This window comes from Gymnodraco acuticeps, unplaced genomic scaffold, assembly GCF_902827175.1.
Source record: "Gymnodraco acuticeps unplaced genomic scaffold, fGymAcu1.1, whole genome shotgun sequence".
NCBI classification, from domain to species: domain Eukaryota; kingdom Metazoa; phylum Chordata; class Actinopteri; order Perciformes; family Bathydraconidae; genus Gymnodraco; species Gymnodraco acuticeps.
Window position 1 is genome coordinate 3,443,304 of NW_022989810.1, and position 16,258 is coordinate 3,459,561.

Consider the following 16,258-nt stretch of genomic DNA (forward strand, 5'->3'; position numbering starts at 1 on the left):
GGTACATGGTGTACTTCTACTCCACTACAGTTCAGAGGTACATGGTGTACTTCTACTCCTCTACAGTTCAGAGGTACATGGTGTACTTCTACTCCTCTACAGTTCAGAGGTACATGGTGTACTTCTACTCCACTACATGTATTTAACACCTTTAGTTACTTTACAGATCAGGATGAATGATGTGAAATCTAATCAAGTGTTAAATCTTTAGTTCCACCTGGAGTAAATCCACAAGCTACCCTGCAGTATACAAAGTCATTCAAACTAGCTGCACCTTTACCAGCTTTGAGAACACTTTCATGATCAATCATTATAAAACATATCATATATTATTCTGAAATGGACCAATCTGCACAATGACTATTTTTACTGTCGCTACTTTAACTATATTTGGATGAGAATACTTTTCTACTTTCACTTGAGGAATATTTTGAATGCAGGACTTTTACTGTAACAGAGTATTCCTACACTCTGGTACTTCTACTTTTGCTAAGTACAAGATCTGAGTACTTATAATTTCACTACAAGATCTGAGTACTTATACTTTTACTCAAGTACAATATCTGAGTACTTATAAGTTATTCCACCTCTGGTAGTGTATTAGTCTGAATTGTAGCCACAAAATCACGCAGAGCTGCATAAAAATAGACTCACAATGGTAACAAGTGGAAAATAATATTTACAAATGTGTACAATGATTTGTAGGTAATGCTACTCAAGACACCTGACTTATACATCTTCAAAGGAAGACTGTGTTCATTCTACAATTACATGGGATTAAAGCAACATGTAGTTTTACTTGTATAATACTTCAATTTTATATAAAGACAGTTTGTTTTCATCTGTTTTCAAATAAACAAAGTCTTGGCTTTCAGAATATTAAACTTGTTTCAGCAAATTCAGATGATAAATACAACTTTGAAGCTTCGGCATAATTACAAGCGGAGAACGGAGTAACTTAACGTCACAGCAGGCATAACAACAGCTGGTGTTTCTTGTGAGTGTTTCCCCGGGAAACAAACGCAAAAATACACAAACACACTCGCGAGCTTCCCCCAGACCAGTAATACAAACGAAAATGTGTCTTCGGGTCAATGTGACTGATTTCGATAGAGCAAGTCACATTTGGTTTAGGCACGAAACATACTACCAGTAGAAATACATTGCTTTCAAAATCGCTCTGTGTCGAATCAATAGATTATATTTCGTGACTATAACACGAAATGCCGTGAGTGCTTCATCCTCTGAACACCGCAGGATGGCGACTGTAACGCACATAACATAGGTACGCTCCTCTGAAATGATTGTCCCCTGCAATTATTATTATCCCTCAATCGAGTTCGCTATTCAGCTCGCTAACGTTAGCTTCAACAAACGTAACATGCAACGTTAGCCTAATCTAAAATGCTCTACTACGGCGTACCTTTCATGTGGCTCGTCAGCGCAGACTCTCGCATCGTTATTTTTGCAAACTTTGCAGGAGGCTACTCGTGGGCTTGACCCTCGTCTTAGCCATGGCTTGTATTTGTCTTCTGCTAGCCAACGCTTGTTGAAACTGCAACCTCCTGGCACACAGTCATCTATCACTCTCATCAGAATGCCCAGGTCACACGTAACACAAACACTTGCAGGTCGCGCGCATAGCGCGGGAAGGCCGCAGCGGAGCTGTTTTATGTAGAAGCGAACCAATTCTTTTCTTTTAATCTAAAAAGCGAACTATTCAGTCAGACAGCAATTTATTGTAAAAGTAAAGCATTTACATTTTCAAGCACTTTATCTCAATTTCAAGCACCATTACCAAAATTCAAGCACTTTCCCAACCTTGAAAACATCACGTCAAATTTCAACCGTACGAACCCTGGATCTAGTCTCTAGTAATTCTGCTTAAAGTGCACCAGATTGAAGCATTTTACTTTAAAATGTTCAAACATTTCTTCCCGGTATGCCTGAGAAGGCAGATATGCTTGTTTTTCTCAACAAGAACTGTTTTTAAATGGGGGGGGGGGGGGGGGGGGTTTCCTTTAAATGTTGGACTGTTGCACTGTTGTAGCTTCAGTGGTTCTCAGGTTACAGTTACATAGCAGTGAATATAAACAGACTGATTAATATGAATATTACTGTAAACTAACCTGTGTAAAAGTTTCTCGAACAAATGTACTTTTTTTGTTGGAAGAAGCAATTTATAATTGTTTTACCCTGCCCCTCAAAGAATCGGAATTGAGAACCGTTAAGATCCGGAATCGAAAAGTAGAATCAGAATCGTGGAAATTCAAACGATACCCAACCCTAGCAAAGAGTGTGGGGTTGAACGAGAGAAGGAGTGATAGTCACTGCTCTCAGGGCTGCTCTCTGGTTGTGTTACTTGTTCAGCTTTTTCTCAAGCCTACATGACCACCACTCTTGTGGGTATATTCCGGTAAAAGGTCACCTGACATTCTTGGACTTCCCCAAATGGAAAATTGCCTGATTTTTAAAGCATTTCTCTTAATTCTGCAACACTGCACAAATATATGAAGAACAGGAACCCTGGTATACCTGACTCAGTAGTGTGTGTGTGTGTGTGTGTGTGTGTGTGTGTGTGTGTGTGTGTGTGTGTGTGTGTGTGTGTGGTGTGTGTGTGTGTGTGTGTGTGTGGTGTGTGTGTGTGTGTGTGTGTGTGTGTGTGTGTGTGTGTGTGTGTGTGTGTGTGTATTTCGTACCCAACAGCCAGGCGTAGAGTCTGCGGTTGAGGGACATGTCTCTTCTTAAAACCACATGCAAAGCTGCAGACAGGATCCGGATCATGTCAGGGCGAGTCGCCTGAACACAATAGAGCAGAACACTTGTGACTGTCAGATGTCACAAAGAATTCATCATTATCACACATTTGCAAATGAACAGAGATAAAGAAACAAACATCTGAAGATAAAAATGCCAATATCAGTAATAATACTAGAGAATGCAATTCCTGAAGAAATTGCTAGTGGGAATGCTTTATGCTGAAAACTGACGCTAAACTGCTATGCTGAAATGTAATGTGTAAGAAGAAAGTGAAGAATTGAGATTGAAATGATACATGAACACTGGGGGCTTGAATGTGTGATGAGAGAAGAAAAGAAAGTAAAAAGGCTTGGAAAAGCAGCAGAATATTTGAACTGCAAACTTTTGAACTAACTTGATGGCGAATGATCTGTCGCCATGCCAATGGCATTTGATGACATCCCATAATACGCTTAGATGCGTTGATGGCTGCATCGTTACCAAACCGGTGAAGTTTTGGGCCATTTGGAGCATTTTCACTGAAGTTATGAGAAAACTGTGTTTCATGGCGAGCATTGTGTTGCCATGGCAACGGCATTTGAAGAAATCTGAAAACTGTCCCGTAGATGTCTTCACGGCTGGACTGTTAGCACACATGTGAAGTTTGAGCACTTTTTGAACATTTTCATAGGAGTTACAGTATAGCGACATCGTCTTTTATTGCGAGGGATGCGTTTCCATGGAAACGGCATATGATGAAACCCCATAATTTACGTAGAGCTGTACAAGAAAATAAAAGTCTAAATGCATGAAAAATGATGTCTCAGGAATGTAGAGTTTGGGAATTATGGCAGGTTTAAAAGAAAATATGAAGGCAAAATTAAATCTGTCCTCCACTCTAGCTGTGACATCACGCATTCTAAAATCTGAAGAAGGCCTCTTTACCAAGGTCTGAACAATGTTTAATATCTCTAAAAGTGAGAATCCGATTTAAAAGTTGTGTTACATGAATAATGTCAGAAAGATGTGTAACATTTTAAAGTTGGAATGAGGTTTCTGAGTGAAAGTATGAAGGAGCAGTTAGCAGTTGAAGAAGGAGCAGTTAGCAGTTGAAGTTGCATGAAGATTGTTGAAGTCTGAAGAGTTTCTCTATTGACTTCCATGTTAAAAATGTGATGTATTATGGGATGTATCTCTGGAATTATGAAAGTTATGAATGATAAAAGTAATAGCCATCGATTCCCGACCGAGCTGAACGTTTTGATGTTTGAACTGAGTTTCTGCGATGTGGAATGTGGGAGAAGAAGAGGCGCAAAATAACCCGGCGGAATAATAAAGAATTTCCTGCGTAGCATAACAGATAGTGGGAATGCTCTGTCAGCATTCCCACTAAATAAGCTTTATTATGAACATCCTGATAAATACAACCTAGAGTCTAGACCAGATTGTACCTGTAGTAGACACAAAGATCTTTACCATCCCGGTGTTAACACACAGAGCTCAGCCTCACAGCTTCCTCACCTGGCTCATGTGGAAGGGGAAGCAGAAGAGGATGAGGTCCAGGGTGCTCCTCTGCACCAACACACTGGAGTCCTGGACTGAGGTACTGACCGCCTCCACCTGGTGAGAACACAACATTATTCAAACTGCTTCTTTCAATACATTTAACAATAGGAGCATTATATATCAAATTGCACTATTTGCACCATCGCAGTGATTCTAGTAAAACATGCAATTGCAATCAATCTGAACGCGTGTACACATTCCTTCTAGCTTATTAAACTGACTTTAGGATAATACTACTCATTTTAGATAATCATGATTTTTTCATTTTTATGTGATTGCTATTTAAACATTTCATCTGATGAACTGATAAGCAAAACACATTTCTCAAGCCAATGGTTATAAAACATAATTTTCAATAACTGACATTTATTAGGCAGTTACCAGTGTCTCTGGCTCTGTGGCAGAGTCCTGCATCGGGTCAGGTACCCGCCGAGTGACCCGCAAAAAAAGTGATTTGCGGGTGGTATTTTTTCAAAAGCTTTTTTCCGGGTTCGGTTCTGGGTAAAACAAAGATGATGCGGGTCGGGTCGCGGGTGTTGCATAATAAATATATTAAAATGATAATAATTTAGTTTAATGTTTAAATCCTCAGACCTCTCCTCCGTGGGACCACGCATAATCATAACCTCTGCAGAACATCAATCTGCTGCTGTGCGCGCCACATTCGAAATGGCTGAGGTGAAGCTCTAGTGGAGAATACAGCATTTTCAATAACACTTCCTCAAGAGCGAAATCCAACGTCTAGAAGGCTTTTGGTGTCATCCTAGATGGAGAAAATAACTAACATCCCACGCTTTTTGAGACAAATATGAAACTGCGTGTGTTAATAATTGCACGTTTTCACTGCTCATATATATGCGGGTTCGGGTCGGGTTGCGGATCTTGTGCCGACAGGTCAGGTCGGGTCGGGTTGCGGAACTAATTGGCAATATGTGCGGGTAGCGGGGCGGGTTCGGTATTGCACGTCGCGGGGCGGGAGCGGGTCTTGAAAATCAGACCCGTGCAGGACTCTGCTCTGTGGTGCACTGTGTGTTAATCCCTCTCTTTTTCTATTTGTTTTTTCTATTAGAAGGTAGCATTGGACACTTTGCTCGTCTTACATTTTGGAGGAGCAGGTTGTGTTCATTTTGTCCTTCAGAGCCATCAGTTGACTTGTTAGGTGTTCAAACCTTATTTTCAGCAAGGAGGATGCAATTCTAGGGCTGCAATTAATTGAAATTTGGAGTAATGCAATATCACCATTGCAGTATTGAATATTGAGTAAAGGCAAAACACGTGAACATATCATTCTGAATGAAGAATTGTTGTGCCTCAGAAAAGTCCCGGCTACAAAAAGTATTCTACAAACCTCATGAAAATATACTTGTTTGGTACAGAATATGTAAAAAAATAAATGAAATTGCAATATCAGTCAAAATAACCACAACGGTAATATTTTCCAAATCGTGCATGCAATTCTGTCATTAGTTATTTTTGTCCGGGGATGTTTGTTTTGCTCTGTAGTGTCATGTACCATGAGCTCGATGTCACTGCCGATGACGTAGAGCTGGTCCTCCATGGAGAGCTTGCGGTTGAGGTGCAGCAGAACGAAGGACACCCCGGGGAGGCGCACCGCGGGGCTGGTCAGGATGCTGCCCCACAAGGCACTGTAGAAGGCCGACTGCTCCACCGCTGCAGCCACCTTCTCCAACAGGGTGTTGGTTCTGTGAGAACACAGAGAGGACACAGTGAACACGGTTACTATTACACATCTGCACTGTAGTCCTACCACACTAGAACTGATGTAGTCCGCAAAGCTGGCACTCAGAAGGAAAAACACTTGTTTAAAGCAGCTGCTTCACATGATGATATCAGACTGACTGACAGTGCCCTGCCCAGATGGATTGAGTCATTGAGGGCTCTCATCGAATGTTCTTAATGGCCAAATATTAAGCAATGACTAGAGCAGAAACAGAGTCCCAGTAGTACCCAAAAGATTTCAAAAGGAACAGAGATGCATCACTCAATGCTTTCTCTGAACAGACCACTTGCTGTGGTTTATGAGTGCATTTGGATTTCACTGTGAAGCTTTCATTTGCCATTTCTCCTAACTGACTGGTGTATACAGCTCTGGAAAAAATTAAGAGACCACTCCAATTTTTTCTTAAATCTCCATCTCTACACGTATGGCAGCCATTTCATTCCAGTGTCTGATGAATTCCAACACAGAGAAATGTTGTCAATAGTGTATAGAACAAAAATAAAAAAAGGTTGATTTTACTCAAACAAACACCTATAAATACTAAAAACCAGAGAAACTGATAATGCTGCAGTGGTCTCTTGTTTTTTACCAGAATGATATACTATATATGCAACAGTACATTTATCTGGGCAAATAAGGTTGATCTGGGAAATCTAAGAGAGCAGACACAACATTATTTTGATTTTGAAATCCTAGTGTTGCTTTAAGACATTAAGAAATTCTAATGTCCTCTGTGTGGAAACTGATTTATTGAAACATTAACGGGAAACGGCAACAGGAGGTAGTAAAGATAATGCAACTTGCTGTTAAACTCTGCAATGTGGGAGAAGCCAAATAAATGGAAGAATGCAAATAGGCCTTTTTAACAGCACAGGTGTTATTCATAACATTAACTACATCTGAAATAGCTGCCTGGGACATTTTATTCTAAATAAACCATTGTTACTTTCATGAGTCACACCAGTGCTTCTTAGGAAGTGTAAGACAGCCCCTCCAAGAGTTATGTCATTGTGACTTAAGATGGAGCGGCAGCCCCCTCTAGTGTCTGTGAGAAGAACTACAGCAGCACTGATGAGATGAATCCTTTCCCTGGTCTTATAAGATACCAATCACTATGTAAACAACCACTTGTGTCAAAATAAGAAATGATTAAATCAGTTCATAACAGTGTAGGGATGCCGATCATTGGCTTATATTTTGCGAGTGTCTGGGGAAAATGACTTTCTGGCCAGAGTTTCACAAAGCGCACACAACACTGAGAAGCCCTTGCAATATTCAACATTATAAACTATTCAACATTACTGTTATAGTAATAATAAGATTGTTTCTCTGTCTTCAGAAAAATGTGTTCAATAAATTCTGGAACAAGTGTAAGGGCCCATACGTCCGTATTTTGTGGACGTGTTGAATTAATGACCCTGCAATGCTGTTTATTCTCGCAAACCTCAATGATTTTTATTCTCTCGTTTGCACACTTAAAATGTATGAAGTTCAGAGGAAATACACTGTTTTTATCCAAGGAAATATATTATATATTATACATCAAATATATGAAAAAAGTATATAACAAAAGGAAAAGAAGAAAAACAATATACTTTATGACAATTCAAAATAAAAAGCATTGGATTTGGCATTTCATGAGCTAGAAAATGTAATAGTAGACAAGTCTGCACGTAGTTCCTGGAATACAACAGTAAACCGTCTCAGAGACACAAGTCTTGGGCTGTGTCTTGAGTTGGAAACAATAATCTTGCAACATCTCATATATCTCATTTATCATTCATATGATCTGAAATCAATTTCCTTCCACATTACGCTGTAAAAATGCTTTCTCCTAATGGCCTGTTCCAAAGTGTTTTCCTGCTCTCCTCACCTGTCGTAATACTCAGAGCCCTCCTCCAGACCCGGCAGGACCCCGGTCAGGAGGCCCTGTAGGCCCGGCTTCAGAGTCTTCCCCAGGGGCAGGTAGTAGGTCTCATAGAGCCCCAGCAGCACCGGCTTCACGGACATCGCAGCGTTGGAGAGGAGCGGGAAGAGCCCCGAGCTGCAGCGAGAAAAAAGATCTCAAGAAGTGGTTCTAGCTTTACTGTCTATCTCCAGTGTGAGTGGTAAGCAAGTCATACCTGTAGAGAAACAGGTCTTTGGCCAGCCTCTTGGGTCCGATGATCTTGAAGATGATCTCGTACGTCTCCAGAGCCTTGCGGTGGACCCCGCTGGGCAGGGCGGGGTGGAGGCATTGGGCCAGCCGCTTGCCTATCGTCAGCTTCTTGGGAACCACTTGGTATTTCGCATTGTTCTGCAAAACCTAGGATAGGATGTAAAACATGCTGGATGGTTATGAGGCATGCACAGACAACATTGTAACAAGCTGAATGGATTTCTGTGAATGGATTTGGATGGAATCTGAATGGATTTCTGCTGAATTTCTGTGCAACTCGCTGATAATGTGTCTATAAGAGGTGAAACAATAAGTTAATAGATAGAAAAGTTATTGACAACTATTTTCATAATGGACTAACAGTTAAAGACATTTTTTTACACACAATCAGTCAGATAATCAAATATTCTCTGATTCCAACCTCTTAAATGAGAGGATGTCCTGCTTTGTGCGTCACACATCATTAAAAACCCCTTTTGGGGGGTATGTAGACTTTTGGTTTGAACAAAATAAGACATTAGGACATCGTTGTTTTTGTTTTTTTACATTTTTCTTATTTTTAAAAAGAGATTAAAGATTATCGATGAATTTAGGAGATTTATTTTGCAGATGAATCAACAATGAAAACAATCCTTAATTGCAGCTCTAGCATTTTTGTGTATAAAATGGGTTTTTTGTCTCTTGTTGCCATGCTTATTACTTGACAAAATGCATGTTTTTTTATGTGTATTTCACCATTTTTTCACACAAGCAAAAAGGAAACGTTGATATTTCTATTTTACAATCCCTTACAGTAGGCTAAATACCAGCAAAGTAAGTGAGGCTCAGCTTCTACACCAATCATTAATCCAATCACTTTATGAATGTAGTTGTATGTATGCTAAGTCACATACTGTATGTGTATGAACTGTATTGCATTCTGTACACAACAACCATCCTGCCTCAGGTCAGATTTACATACCTTGTTGAGTTTGCCCAGTGCAGAGATGAGGTCGGCCCACTCACTGGAGTACTCAAAGTTCTTGAGGGCTTTGTCCACTGCTGCCACATAGTTCCTGTACTTGGAGTCACTGAGCAGCTCCACTTCCTCTGCATTCATCCTCCTGGGTGGTTATTACGCTAATGTACAACTCCAGGCACACATCGATACATCACACCTGCACTGGAAAACAAAACAGGAAGGTGCAGAAGATCAAAAACCCACTCTGATAATAAGCAAAGGTTTAGTCATCTTCACGCTGCCTGAGCCTATCAATCAGTACATGGACGATATTTCAGAACAACACGGTCCCATATATGAGGAGGAGCAAAGTCTGACACTTGCAGCCATAAAATCTGTTTTTTTCCATGTCCAAAGATTATAGAAGAAAAAAGCAAGTCTTTAAATGTCACATCCTTCAAAAAGGCACAGGCTTGTAAGTGTGCATATATGTTGTTAAGTACATGCTTTATACATTGTAATCCAGGCAGACAAACTGAAAATACCATAAAAAAACATTAACACTGTGAGACAAGCTACACTTGCATCTCTTTTAAATGGAGTTTGAAATGTATGGGTATCGCATCCAAGAGAGGATTGACCAGATTTAGAAAAGGCATGTGACATTTTGGTAGCGAGTGTTGCCCAAGGTATCGATGTGTCTAGAGAAAATAAAAGATCTGGATATTTTAAGCCAAATACCTTGATTTTGCTGCAATATTGTAGGGTTGACTATCGGTGCTTTCGCAAAAATATTTAGAAAACAGTTTTGATAAATAAGTATTATGGATGTTAATATAATGAGCAGATACAACAGTATATATAACAGTCTAGTACATTCCAAGAATGATATCACTTAACTGTAATGCAGCCTTTAAAACCAGGCAAAGACAATGCTTATGCGATATTAGGATATACAAAATCAAACACAATATCTATTCTTATAATCACGATATTGAGATAATCAAAATATCGATAGATTGCCAAGCACTCACAAAAAAAAAAACGTTTCTCTTGATTTGCCTTCAATACTGTAAAGCTGCAGTGAATCTTGCAGCTAAATTAACCTATAGGCGCCTTATTATGCTAGTTGCCAGGTTCATATTTGTCTTTTGTGTCTCTACTGTGACATGCTTTCATGTTCACAAAGGTCTTTATTGTTTATAGGCTCATACTGCCTGTGCTGCAGCACCTCTTTTCACCCTCTGTCTGAAACCAGAGCCCAGTCTGCTCTGATTGGTTAGCTAGCCGGCTCTGTTGTGATTGGTCAACCGTCCTTTAGCCTATCACGAACACTTTGTTGGAGCGCTAGCCAATAGAAGCATGAGAATTACATAGTGATGTCACTATGTTACGTATCATTTGCATGCACAACAACCTAGATAACACACTACATGAAAGCGAAAAACACAAAAAGCATAATAGGATCCCTTGATATTAATTACATTGTTTTTACAGAAATTTGCATTTTCTTTTATGTTCTTCCCAAAACTAAGGGTCAAAAAATACTGCACGGAATTATTCCGAAAAATAACATGAGGGGGTCCACCCTAATTATTCCCTATCTTGATATCTTGGCTAAAAGAAATTGAGAACTCCCACACTAAGAAAAATACATTTCAGTGGAGACCATTTGACTTGGAACAGCAGTAAAGTGGGAACTTATAACAAAATAAGGTGTGCCAGTGAGCCATATCAGTGTATCACCAAGCACACTGCAGCAGGGCTATTACTAATTAATGTTATTAATCACACCTGTGCTTTTCCTGCTGTGACAAGTCAAAATGTCTGCGCTAAAAAGAGTCTACAGCAGATTGACAGAAAACTCAATGAATCTGACAATTTTTACAAGTGCATAGGCTACTTATTGTGAGGTATTGATGTAAATGTAACCCTGTGTGTAAGAGGCTAGCTTGTAGCAGCTGACATTTTTCTGAATGAGCTAACAGACTTGTAAAGTATCAACAATATTATGCACTATGAACTATAGTAATAATAGCAGCTTTTGAATACCAACAGTACATTCATGTTTTGAGGTAGGAAGCACATATAACGTCAATGAATATAAAACCACCTACATATATTTTCAATATCTTAATAAAGGCGTTACTTCCGTTATGATGTGAGCGTGAAAATAGGGTACTGTTACAGTAATGCTATAGCAAACAGCTCCCTTGTCACTAGCTAGGTCAGGGTGTTTAAGCTAACGAAGGTTACATTGCACTTCATGGCGTAAAAAAAAAAAAAAGATGACATAAAAGCTTACCGTTATGGGACAAAGGCCAGAAACTGTCATTCAATCAGGAGCCCGGTTCGCCGAGTGAAAAACGACTGACAACGTCAATAATATGACTAGCAGGCTAGCTGTGGTTTGTAGCAGGTTGTTTAAATGAAAGAGATGCAGGGCCTGGTGGGCTCCGATGTCAACCGTTCATGTAAGTCAGGTCCCTTGACAAGAAGGCTCTGGAGGCTTGTTATTTTCTAAATATTCTTATTTCCTCTTTGTATTGACACGCACTGTGTACATAAACAGTGATGAGCGCATCAGTAGCGTCCAGTGCCAAAGATACAAAAGCGAGACGATTGACAGCTCCCAGACTGCACTGCAGATTAGCTGTACGTCCAACCATAGCGTCCTACTGCTCCCTTCCGCATGGACGTCTTCCGCCTCTCGCCTGCGTCAAGTTACCTGTGACATTTCCCGTCAAACTCGGAAATAGTGAAACTTTTCTTTCAAAATAAAAGTTGACATGTTTAAATTGTAATTACTGTCCTTATACTTACATGAAACAAAATACAATTTTACGTGAACACTACGTGGTAGTCATGGTGATTAGGAATGACGTAGTGAGCTGTGCAGATACAAGTAGATTAATTCCACATGTCTTCATTCTAAACCTGAACACTGACCTGAACAGCTGCATCTCTGTGTACAAATAGGAAAACAAAGTGATACATTCTGCTAAAAAAAACAGCCTCTAAACGTTGGAAATCTGTCCAAAAAATGGCTGCTTTACACCGAGAGGAAATCCTGCTTAATTTACAGACCATTTTGCTGGACAATGGCCATGGGAAAAAAAAATACAGTAGACATTTAAGCTATATTTCACTTTAAAGTTACTAAATTAAGCCTGATTCAGTATGATATAGGCCAATGTGTTTGTCAAGTTATTAGATTTAGTTTGGCTGGAAATATTCCCTCATTCACCATCAAACTTTTCCACCTGTAGTTTCAGTGTAAAGTCAGAATAGTTCATTTAATGTAATAAACATTAAGTTAGCAGCTAGATTTTTTGTTAATATTAATTTAGTGATCATATACTGTATATTAGTGATTAAGAAACACATCAATCTTGAGTCTGTGAACTAGGGTCGTTGAGTAAAGATAGAAAAATACTTACATTTTGATGGTGATTGCATGGGCCATTTCGGAAATTCTAGAAGTTCAGAATTCAGGCCTCCATGAATATTGGTGCCACAGTAGTAATATGTAGATAATTTACTGTATAGGGATGGCCTCGTCCTTAGAGAGTTATCGTGTAGTTTCCTATAGGATAATGAAAACGGAATTACTCTAATAAACTCATAAATGCTTTGAAGGAATGCGTGAAAGAGGTTTATACACGTAAAAACATTCATGTATGATTAATGTTATTATAATCCGCATATACCATTTTTATTTTTGTAAATTCATTGGTGATAAACCATGATATATTGCCTTTAGCAACAACTTTTACAAACATTACATTCTTTCAAGTTAACACACAGGATGTTGCATCTTATATTATAAGAACTCAATTACAAAAGTGACAGCATATAGGCTTACATTTGACTGATTGTAATACATTTGATCAAAAGACCTTCTTAGTCACAAAAGTCCCCGATACAGTTGTGATGCGCTCATATCTCAGAGAAATATTTAAAAGGTTCTTCTTTGCAGGTAATAAGTGAAACATTGTTTAAACGTTTCATTGTAAGAGAGGCAAACAGCCATTATGAAGGATATTTGAATGGATCACATGTCACTTTACCAAGTCCTAAAATCCAACAGCACAACATGACAATGAAAAAACAAAAAGACAAATAAATCTGACAGCTGTGACACTTTTTACGCAAAAAATTGCTGGGAAACTTGTCAAATAAAGGCATGAACTGGCCATCCATTCAAGTTGTCTTTATCGGTCTTTGCAGCTTTGATGGAAGTTATTATGCACACAGACTTTACTTAGTAGACTTTTCTTAGTTTGTCCACTGCAGCACAGTGCAAGTGTCAACCTGCACTGTGAACCAAAAATGGACAAACGCTGAACGTTTTTTCTTCTTCTCATTTAGCTGAGCTGCCAATGCCAGGACCGGTCCTCCAGCTGGGTGTCAAAAACTTGAGGAACAGTCAACTGAGCGCCTTTAACATCGACTCCATGAGCGACTCGGTCCTCAGTCTGTACCACAGCCTCATTACCGGATCCAAGGACTTCCCTATGATCGGTTATGGAGGAACCATGAACTACAACAAGGTTTCCTCACCCTTTCCCGTTCCCAGACATGTGGAGAACACCGAGCCCTCTCCTTGGACGGTTGGGCCAGCAGGTGTGATAGTTCCTCCTGCAGGATCCACCTCCTCCCCCCTTACTATGCTGACTCCACCACTGCCTGAGAGGGCCAACATCTACGCCCTGAGAGCAGACCCTAGGAACTGTGTCCGCCAAATGGAGTACGAAGGCATTACCTTCACGAGGGTCATCTCTACCGTGTACCGCTCCGAGAGCACCGAGATGAACAACCGCTGGAGAGTGACCGACTACAGTGCAAACAGACACGTTAAGATGTCGGTCCTCTGCCAGTTCATCAGGGAGTCTGCATGATGTGCAAAGAAACCTTTAAAGAGGAAAAGGATGGCTACAGATGAGGAAACCACAACCAGCAGCAGCCAGTCTCGACCAAACAAACGTCTAAGACTGTAACTAATTCGGTGGAAACTATGAGGGGTCTCTTGAGATAGGAGCTCTCTCAAATACTGCTGCAGCCTTGAACAGCAGATAACATGTATTTTATTTATTAAACCCTTGAGCAAAAAACTCATGTAACCTTATTTAAAGAATATGGATCATCATTAGCCACTACAAAGCTAAAGATTCAGTTTGGGTTAGCAATGAGAAGACCCATAGCACAACTTCAGGAACAGTGTCCAAACACCACTGATCCAACAAAGACAGGCAGGTCGTCTGGGTACAACCGGCCTAACGAAAAGGCAAAAAAAAGCAGGAAAGATACGGTAGAGACTGAGAAGACATTGCACATGCACTCCTCTCCCACCTGAGGGAAACAAAGTCAAGACCAGAGAAGTTGCGAGGATGCAGGACAGTGTGCTTTGGGAACTTTAAAAGGTGAATAGGCCCATACATCTACACTGAAAAAAGTGTTGACTTTTATTAAATGTATTATGTCAACAGATTTCACATGACTGTATTAGGTTAGTTGAAAGCAATAATATTAAGTTGAACCTAATATATTTTTTATTTAAATGTAATATTATTGCTTTCAACTACTAACCTAATGCAGTTATGTGAAATAATTTGTTTTAATTAAAGGCAACAGGTGTATTTTATGATCTAACTCTCCTGTACGGATGGATGGTTCTTCTGGCTATTTAACATGTTTGATTCAGTACAAGGAACCTTTAAAGTTAAATCAATATGTATTTAACGTGGTGAGGTTTAATAACCTGGTCTTTCTTTGTTAATTTCTAGTGATGTCCTCCTCAATGCTGCAGCTGCACATCAAAGACCGTTTACCGTCTTGACTTGAAGATGAAGACCGTGAGGCGGGCAGGAAAGATAATCCCCCCCCCCCCGCCCCGCCACACACAATACTGTCTATCTGTCTATCTGTCAATCTGTCTCTGCATCCCAATAAAACCTTAGAGACTTTATCTCTCATTGAATTGCTTTGTAATACTTGTGAACTTTTGCACATGCTTTGCACAATCTTACACATTTCTTCCAAATAACTACCACTGCTGTGAAATGCACAGCTTTTTTATCTTTATTTAGATCATGTGAATATTTGTATTGTATGTTTTCATGCAGTGTGCTTTTTTTATAACCAATATTCAGTTTACTTGATCTTATTTTTTCAGGAATAAGGGGTCTAATGTTATATAATGACAAATGACTACATATTATATTAAATGATGATATAATAATATAATATATATGTCAAAGCGTGTTACCTCTGAAATATTTCTCTAATAAACTATGTTTCAAAGGACAAGTTACAGTGTTTGTTTGCATATGTCAGAGGCTGATAACAAACTGTAAATTCACCATTTGTTAGGATCTGTTATGTGAAAACAGTAATACCGATATTTTCATTTCACTAAGTTAAACTAACATAATATTATTTTGCATGTCATAAAAATATTATGAATGTGAAATATTTGTTTTTATTTCCTCAACTGACAGAATGTAAGTGAAGATCATTGTTAACTAATTAGGCGTAGTGTGTCTTGCTTTCTTTGATTTCCATTTAAATGTTACTTTGTTCTTCTCCCAAACTACACTTCAAATGTATGTAGTCCCTTTAGTTATTTTGCAGATTGTTGATTAATAATCAACAATATGATCAACGCTTAAATAAGACTTTAGTGACACCTTGTTTTAATTCACATGCTACCCAGCAATACAAGTATACAATTAAAATTAGATCCACCTTTACCAGCTTGACAAACACATCAATAATTTTAATTAAAACATATACATGATTGTGAAATGGGCCAATCTGAATAATGAGTAATAATGAGATACTTTTAGTATATTTTGATGCCAATACTCTAGTACTTTAACTTGAGTACAATTTTGAATACAGGACTTTTACTTGTAACAGAGTATTCTTACACTGTGGTATTTTTACTTTTACTTCTGTACAAGATCTGTGTAGTTCTTCCATCTGTGTTTATCAATTATTAACTATCAATGACAAATAAATGTGAAGAAATAGTTGGAGGCCTACCTTTTTACATTTTGAAATGTCTGACCGGATGCTTTCCCCCTAACTATAGTGTACTTTACACCGGCGC

At 39.1% G+C, this 16,258-nt stretch overlaps 1 protein-coding gene across 3 annotated transcripts in view; it reads right to left on the minus strand.

Annotated features, from left to right (window-relative positions):
- dop1a (DOP1 leucine zipper like protein A) overlaps positions 1–11,829 on the minus strand; it is a 52,234-nt gene extending 40,405 nt beyond the window's left edge. For all 3 annotated transcript variants that reach the window (XM_034229408.1, XM_034229418.1, XM_034229428.1), the window contains exons 1-7: positions 11,450–11,829; positions 9,166–9,366; positions 8,170–8,351; positions 7,920–8,090; positions 5,819–6,008; positions 4,261–4,359; positions 2,700–2,799 (exon numbers count right to left, since the gene is read on the minus strand). In XM_034229408.1, coding sequence (XP_034085299.1) covers positions 2,700–2,799; positions 4,261–4,359; positions 5,819–6,008; positions 7,920–8,090; positions 8,170–8,351; positions 9,166–9,303 — 880 coding nt within the window. In that variant the 5' untranslated portion in view covers positions 9,304–9,366; positions 11,450–11,829. The remainder of the gene's footprint in view (positions 1–2,699; positions 2,800–4,260; positions 4,360–5,818; positions 6,009–7,919; positions 8,091–8,169; positions 8,352–9,165; positions 9,367–11,449) is intronic.
- Between the last annotated feature and the right edge of the window lie 4,429 nt (positions 11,830–16,258).